Genomic DNA, 8,926 nt, shown 5'->3' on the forward strand with positions numbered 1-8,926 from the left:
TGTGACGACCCTGGATTTTTCAACCCAGTGTATCATGTGATGACCTAAATCAGATCCAAAATGCGTAAGCAAAAGATAGAACAATGGTCTCTAGAGATACAACACTCCTTTATGACACCAATGTGACCCTCAACGAGGTCACGAAACCCAAAGGAAGAAAATGCGGAAGCAACGTTTCAAAAATAGATAAGAATGAACCTAAGGCCAAAATGGTCAGTCCCCACTGAAATGGGTGCCACCGTGCACACCATTGGAAAGACAACGAAAAATTAATAGAGATAGACTCAAGAATCACTTGATTCGGAGTCCGGACGACAAAGATATCAAGTTCTGAAGTCGAAGGAAGGGAAACCCTACCCCGGTTCGAACCAAAAACAGACACTACCTTACTAAAAGTTAAATAACTTGAGCCAAAAGAAGAATTTGAAGCTCTAATTAGTACCATTGGAAATTTTATTTCGACGCGATCAATTTAGACTCAAGAACGGACCAATTCGAAGTTAAAATGAAGAAGATATGATGATTTGAAGTCGGAGGTGCAGTGCTGAACCAAGACACACATACACCCATGAATAAAACCTCGAGCGCTCGAGCAAGGGCTTTGAGAGCTCGAAAATTGCCCCAAGAGTTCTGCCCAAAGTTAGAGCGCTCGAACCCCCTTTAGAGCGCTCGAACTGCTGTAGGCTGCACTTGAAATGCTAACTTGAAATACAATTTTGAGGACTTTCTGGGCCTTTTTAAGAAAATCATAAAGAAGAAAGTACCCTCAAAATCATGTTTTCTAGCCAACCATGCCAAAAGAAAACTTTATTTTTTAAGAAAAAATCCCAAAATGCCCTTATGCTCAGTTTAGGCTCAAAACGGCAAAAATATGAATTTGCACTAAACATACATTTGACCCCAAATGCACTTCTAGGCTAAAACGAATAAGCACATAAATGTAATAAGTGACTTTAAGCGCGTGGGAGTGGTCTACGGCTCCCAGAAATGGTCGAGTTAAAATCCGACCCCCCAACGGCCAACAAGGCGAAAATGAATTTGAAATGGATATTTTGAAAACCAAAATTAGCAAATGATTGGACATTACCGTTTGGCCCTTGGCCACACTTCATGCATGATTAATAAGATCTTACGGAAGAATCAAAACGGAATTCCCACACCCGATGCAAACATAGTGAGACAATAACTTAACATTTTTCAATATTTTCATAATATTTCATGAAGTCAAAACTACATAGGATACAAATACATGTCACTGGCCTCCAACCTCATCTCATATATGTCAAATACATTGTAAGGAGTGCACTTATGTGCACATTACATATATAGAATCAAATATACTCATTTGTCAAATAAAGCTATAAAAGGCATCTCATACTAACATTTGCATGAAATGAAAACTTAAGAACTACAAGCCATCCAAGGAATGATGAGCATCACGAACCAAGCCTTTGTACCTAAAATATGCCCCAATATCGTAGGGGTGAGTAACATAAAGCTACTCGTAGGAAATGAGCATGCATCGACCTACGTTTTACAAGTTTGCATGATTTAATTATTGTGGTTCATTCCATCTAACGTCTATGTCAAAGGTGAGACTCAAGGAGCATCCTAACTACCTAAGATCATTTCTAGCATCAATCACCTCATTCATGCAATTTTAGCAACATAAGGTCATGCTTACACAAGACAACAACATAGGAGCATGCTTACACAAAGCAACAACATATAGATTCTCAAGGTAATCAACTTGAAGTCTAAAATGCAACATCAACTAAATATAACAATTTAGCATAATTAGAATATCTAATACCACACATCAAGACATAAGTTCTCTAGGTTATCAACTAGAAATCTAAAAGTGTGTAATCAACTAAATATAGCAATTTAGTATGGATGTACTTAACAACATCAAAATGATTCACAAAAATCATAAAACATAGATATACTTAACAACATCAGAATGATTCATTAAAATCATAAACATGGATGTACTTAACAATATCAAAATCGCCAATAACCAAAACCACAAGTTACAATATAAACATGATTGTTAACTTGCAATTGAATACGCAAACAAATAATGGAAGACTTGGACATCTAAGCTTGAAATTCTGCCGAGACCTCAATGGTTATTCCGAGCACTAACCCACAGGGAAGACCACCCTAAGTGCGTACTATCTCAATTGGGGAGAACTCATACCTCCCGCACTAGAGCCAAACTCTAGCCATGTTACTAGCAACTATGTCCCAAGATAATCTAAAATAATCAAATAAGTTCACAACTTATACATAACTTATATAATGCATGAAAACACCTTCCATGCACAAGTAGGTTGAAACCACACAATCCATGCCTTAGAATTTCAATTCTAAAATGACATACATAATGTCAATTACAAAGTGTGCAATTCACTACACATGGCATCAATATATTCCATAAAGAAAATATATTTTCATGAATATAAATATAATAACAAAGTTGTCCAATGCTCAAAACACAACAAAGTGAATACATAACAAGTTCAAGTCCATGATTTGAATATAGAAACAACTTCTAAAATACCAATACATCCATAGAGCCATTAGATAGAATTTAATTAAACAAGATGGTTAAATTCTCTAGATTTCAAATAACCTCAAATTAATATATGTTAAGTAACATATCATGGTCTTTACATATATCAAATCAAAAGTGCAAGATGAGCAAGATATCATCAAATAGAATTTAATTAATTTAAATCAATTAAATCTCTAGATTTCAAAAGTTGTCCAAATGATCCATAATTAACATATATTAAGCACCAACTCATGGTCATACCATATCTCAAGTCCAAAATGGGATACAAGCAAAACACAATTTACTAGAATTTAAATCAAATTAAATTCTTTAAATCTCTAGATTTAAAAACTCATTTAAATCATCCCAATTTAATATACGATAAAGATCAAGTCATGGCCATGCCATATATCTAGTCCAAAATAAGTTGTAAGCAAACTACAATTAATTATAATTTCTCAAATTAATACAATACATGCATATAAGTTGTATAAGCATCAAAAACATGCAAGATAACAAACATATAACCCTATAACATCCCCTACCTCACTAGAGAAGTGTCTCTTTAGAATCCAAGGCAAAATTAACACAAAATGGCAACCCTTCTAGGGTTATGAAGAGGAAGATGAGGGGAACAAAATGTATTCCCAAGTTCAAGCTTGGAAATCAATGGAAGGCCCTAAAAAATCAAGGTCAAAGTTTAAGGCTTTAGACTCCATCCATGGAGGCTAGGGTTTTCTTTACCAAAGAGGGAGGAAATGGAAAATGATGAAGATGAAATGTGAGTGGAGGGGATAGAGATCCTCCACTCACTATGTGTTCTTATACTACCTCTCACACACACTAATGCAAGATCAAATTGTGAGCCTACACTTGTCACTCATCCAAGACTCCATCCTAAGCTTGATCTCAAGCCCACACTTATCAACCATCCAAGCCAACAAGTGCACCAATCCTAGGCCAACATGTGGGTGAATCTCCACCCTCCATGTGTCATCATCAAAGGCCTCAAAGTGTCTCCACGTAAATGTCAACAAGTGGACCAATGAGAGTGTGACACTTGTCATACTTTCCAAAAATTGCAAAAAAGTCCTTTTTAAAAATATCTTTCAAATTAAATTGCAAAATGGTCCCTAAGACGAAAAATAATTACTTTACAGTAATTACACAAAAACTCCAAAAGTTAAGAAAATTACAAAAATGTCTTACATCTATACCCTTTACAAGAAAAGTAAGCACTTAGCATGCTTTTCTACAAAAGTGAAAATATGAAAATGACTCGGTCTTCAAAGGAAGTCGTCAATCCAAGGAAAAGAGTCTCGGAAACCATCCCCGAGCACTCAAGATGACATTAAGTTACAAGAAACCGAACTCAGAAAAGAAAAGATCAACGGAAAAAAAATATCCGTGAAAATCTGAGAAAAGGAAAGGAAAGAAAATGACTGGGTCATTACAATATGATTATAATCAATTGCATATCTGTATTTTATAATCTTGAGACATGATATATATATATATATATATATATATATATATATATATAGATATATGTTGGGATTTGCTTAAGGACCAATGTTAGGATTTGGTTCCATGGATGCCATTGTTAAGATACGGTTTTATTTTGGATTATGTGGATGGACTGGCTAATAAATTCAGTTTTATCTCTTCATGTCAGGTCACGGAACGATGTGGATGACATGCCATTGAAAGACTATGGCGAATAGTTTATTTTATTGTTATGGATAGGATATGGATATATGTCATGATATGAGCTTGAGATCTCAGGATTAGTGGTTAGTATAGAGGCATATATTGTCATTTCAGATGCGTAGCTGAATTAGGAATGTGTGTGCCCTAGTAGAACACTTGTGACCACCTTTATGTGCGATTTACATAAGATACTAAGGGTGGCAAATGGGTGGGTTTGGTCAGATTTGGGCTGGGTTGAAAATGGACTGGTCAAACATTGGTCAAGACCCATATTCAACCTGCTCGGAACAGATTAAAAATGGGATGGTAAAAAATGTATAGGGTCAACCCGTTATGACCCGTGGACCCATAAAAATTTTGATGTTTACAAATATGGAAAAGGAAAATGTAATTTGCATATTTGTAAAACTAAATAAATAAAATGACCCGTAAAACCCACCCAAAATATTGATATTTAAAAAATTAAATTTTCTTAAAAAATTTGATGTTTACAAACATGGAAAATGAAAATGTAATTTGTATATTTGTAAACAAAAAATGACCCGTGAAACCTGACCGACCCGCTCAAAATATTGATGTTTAAAAAATAAATTTTTCTTAAAAATTTTTATGTTTATAAACATGAAAATAGAAAATGTAATTTGAATATTTGAAAAAAATAAAAAATAAAAAAATAACCTATGAAACCCGATCGACTCGCCCAAAATATTAATGTTTAAAAATAAAATTTTCTTAAAAATTTTGATATTTACAAACATGGAAAAGAAAATGTAATTTGCATATTTGAAAAAATAATAATAATAAAAAAATTTGACCCATGAAACCCGATCGACCCGCCCAAAATTTTGATGTTTAAAAAATAAAAATTTCTTAAAAATTTTGATGCTTACAAACATGGAAAAAGAAAATGTAATTTGCATATTTGAAAAAAATGAAATAAAATAAAAAATGACCCATGAAACCCGACCGACCCGCCCAAAATTTTGATGTTTAAAAAATAAAATTTTCTTAAAAAATTTGATGTTTACAAACATGCAAAATGAATATGTAATTTGTATATTTGTAAAAAATAAAAAAATTGACCCGTGAAACCTGATCGACCCGCCCAAAATATTGATGTTTAAAAATAAAATTTTCTTAAAAATTTTGATGTTTGCAAACATAGAAAAAGAAAATGTAATTTGCATTTTATATATATATATATATATATTTAGCCGAGAAATCTGGCCGACTTGCCCAAAATTTTGATGTTTAAAAAATAAAATTTTCTTAAAAAGTTTGATGTTTACAAATATGGAAAATGAAAATGTAATTTGTATATTTGTTAAAAATAAAATAAAAAGAAGACCCGTGAAACCCACACGAGCCGCCCAAAATATAGGCTGGGACTGGGCTGAGTTGGGCCAACCCAACTTGCAGCCCTTCGTGAGAGAGAAATGAGTTGAATGTAATATATAATAGATGTGTTATGTGTCTATTATATGATAGGTGAAATATGGGTTGAATATAGGTAACCATATTCAACCCATCTTGACCCTCAAATTAAGTGGTTAAAAATTACCCAACCTATTTTTGACCAATCTTAAATATGGTTCACCCATAACCATTAAAAAATGAGCAGATATGGGTGAGTTGATGATTTCTGACCCATTTTGCCACCCCTATGAGATACCCACCATACGGTTGAGGTTGTCTTAATTTAGTGAGAGTCTTTAGGGTGTATAATTATATATTTATGAACTATGTAGCTATTGCATGAGTTAGTTATCGATGTGTAGCTTTTCAAATCTCTATTTGGGTTATCGTAGAAAGAACTTGTTTGCGAGCTGACCCGCTATTTATTTTTCAGGTCTATAGGTTTATCAGGTGTAGATATTGTTCATACAAAGTAGAGACCAGTTATCATCACTATTCCAGTCATTTACATAGGAGTCTAGTTTATGTTTTCAGTATTCAAATGTATACAATTATTTATTTTAGTATTGGATTGTTAGGGGTCCACATGTTAGGGATTTCCGAGTTATATTTTGGAGGATTATTGTATCAGAAGAATTTATTATTTAATGAAATTTACTTTAATGATTTAATTATTATTTTAGTATTTCTTTCAGCATTTTATTTATTCATTATTTATTCTTTTTGTAATCTGTATTCGATTATTGCTATATTATAGCTACAGGTGAAAATTCGAGGGTATCACACACGTGTCACATGACTTTCCATTTGCATGTAACTGGTTACTTCCTTGGCTTCCACGTGTCTCAAGGTGGTTACTTCACCAAATGGCTTTCTTAGATGAATTCGCATGTTACTTTATGATTGCACCCACGTCTGCATATCACCCTTCTATTGAAATCGGCCACAACAACTTTTTATTGGAAAATGACCGATAATTATGGTGCAAATAGTTATGGTTGTGGCCCTTTTATTAAGCCATGTGACCAACTTGGATTGGTTTTTAGTCTAAGTCTTTAGAAAATAGTGATTTCCACTGAAACATGTAGTACCTTCCATGGAATCGACCACGGCAACTTTTTACTGAAAAGTAATTGATAATTATGGTGTAAATAGGGGTGTCATTAAGCACATGCACTAAATTTCAAGGGAGGTGAAGCTAATAATAGTTATCGCCTACTCGTGAATAATTTATCAATATCTCAGTGGCAATAAATATAATTTATCCATGATTTATGGATATAAATAATTTTGGAATATACTTGACATATTCTTTAGTTAAAAAGTAGAATTCAAGGAAACCTTTGGGGACTATATGAATAATTTAAAGAATTTTAAGATAAGGACGATTGCAACATCTCAATTAAAAATATCTAATACTGTCTTGGCTGAGTCATGGTTCTGAAAACTTAAGCATGGGGCCCAAGACAATATATTTAGAAAATGACTTTTTAATTAATTGCAACTCAACCACTTGATTCAATGAGAATAGTCTTATTCTATTTATTTATTAAAGGAGGGATGAACCCATTATAATTTGATATTAGTTTTTTATTAGCAAGCCATGTGCATCGAAATTTTGCTGTCCATGTGTTAAAAGATTAAAGTTTTCTCAACTTAATAATCAAGACTTTGGGATTATTATATAATATGCAAATGTGTACGATTAAAATATTCTAAGGTAATAAAGAAAATAATTGGACCCTCTTTGGAATCAATTGAATATTTATTATTATTATTGTTACAAGAAAGCCCCTAGCTTCACACTATAAATACCACCTCCAGTTCTCACACTTACGTTGTACCAAAGTTTCTTCACAACCCAAATATCAGTCCTTATTCTTCTTCTTTGATCATTCTCAAAATCTTTTTTAAGACATCATGGGTGTCATAAGTTATGATATTGAGATCACTTCCTCAATCCCTCCTGCCAAGATGTTCAAGGCCTTTGTCCTTGACGCTGACACTCTCATTCCAAAGATCTTGCCACAAGCTATTAAGAGTGTCGAAATCCTTGAAGGAGATGGAGGACCTGGAACCATCAAGCTCGTCACTTTTGGCGAAGGTTAATCTCTGTATATCATCATTAGTTAGTCTTTTCTTCTTTAAACCACTATTATGCTAACTCGTAATTCCGATAATACTTTCCTATTATTATAAAACAATACAGAAACTTATTTAAATATTATTTTAAAAAATTTAATTAAACGAAGTTTTTTTTTTTTTTCAAAAATTGTCTTTTATAATTCTTTCAAAACAATTTTTTATTTTTTTTTGGTTGACTAACCAAACCGACTCCTTATATATATATATAACAATTTTCATTTCTTCATGGGCAGGAAGTCAATATAAGAGCGTGAAGCACAAGGTTGATGGGATCGACAAAGAGACTTTCACCTACTCATACAGCATAATCGAAGGTGATGCTTTGATGGGTGTACTTGAATCCATCTCTTACGAGATCAAAATCGAAGCCTCTGCCGATGGAGGATCCATTTGCAAGAACAGTAGCATATATCACACAAAAGGCGATGCCCAAATTACAGAAGAACAAATTAAATCTGGCAAAGAAAAGGCCTCTGGAATGTTCAAGGCTGTTGAGGCCTACCTCTTGGCAAATCCTGATGCCTGCTAGAACAAATGACGCCTTATAGTCTATATATATATAAATATCCCATGAGTGTGCTTTTGTATCATTTGCTAAAATTGGGGTTTCCTCCACGTTTCTTGTTCTGTCTAAAATTTTATTTTTTGCTTGATAATATGTATGTTCCTATTGTGATCAAGTTTCTTGCATTGCGAGTCCATGTACTATTTTACTTATAATTCTAAGTCTTCTGTTTGATTAATTGAGCAATTAGTCAATTATCTCTGAACTGAACTTTTCAAGTTTTCAGTTCAATTTACTAAAAATATCTGTAGGACTTTTACTTGTAGATAATACAATTGGGATAATGGGATGCACAGTTACTCTGTTTTTGAGCATCAGTCAATTGAATACTCTGTTCTAATCATGGATGGGGTATGGTATTTTAATTAAACTTCACAAGATTTTTTCTCTCGCCTTTCTCTAACCCTTCAGCCGCCCCCAATCTGTTTTCTCCCTTGTGTTTGCTTCCCTTCAGCCGCCCCCAATCTGTTTTCTCCCTTGTGTTTGCTTCCCACTCCGTGTTTGCCGATCTTTGTCTCCTATTGCTAAAT

At 33.4% G+C, this 8,926-nt stretch overlaps 1 protein-coding gene across 1 annotated transcript; it reads left to right on the forward strand.

Moving 5' to 3' along the window:
• The first annotated feature begins 7,519 nt into the window (after positions 1–7,519).
• Positions 7,520–8,574, forward strand: LOC132293675 (major allergen Pru ar 1-like). The gene is made up of 2 exons (XM_059791244.1): positions 7,520–7,790; positions 8,065–8,574. Exons 1-2 carry the CDS (start codon positions 7,607–7,609, stop codon positions 8,358–8,360), a joined length of 480 nt encoding a protein of 159 aa, XP_059647227.1. The 5' UTR covers positions 7,520–7,606; the 3' UTR covers positions 8,361–8,574.
• The last annotated feature ends 352 nt before the right edge of the window (positions 8,575–8,926 follow it).

The sequence above is a fragment of the Cornus florida genome, unplaced genomic scaffold (assembly GCF_030987335.1).
Source record: "Cornus florida cultivar Cherokee Brave unplaced genomic scaffold, ASM3098733v1 CherokeeBrave_3.0.0_Hap2_Chr01, whole genome shotgun sequence".
Lineage (NCBI taxonomy): Eukaryota > Viridiplantae > Streptophyta > Magnoliopsida > Cornales > Cornaceae > Cornus > Cornus florida.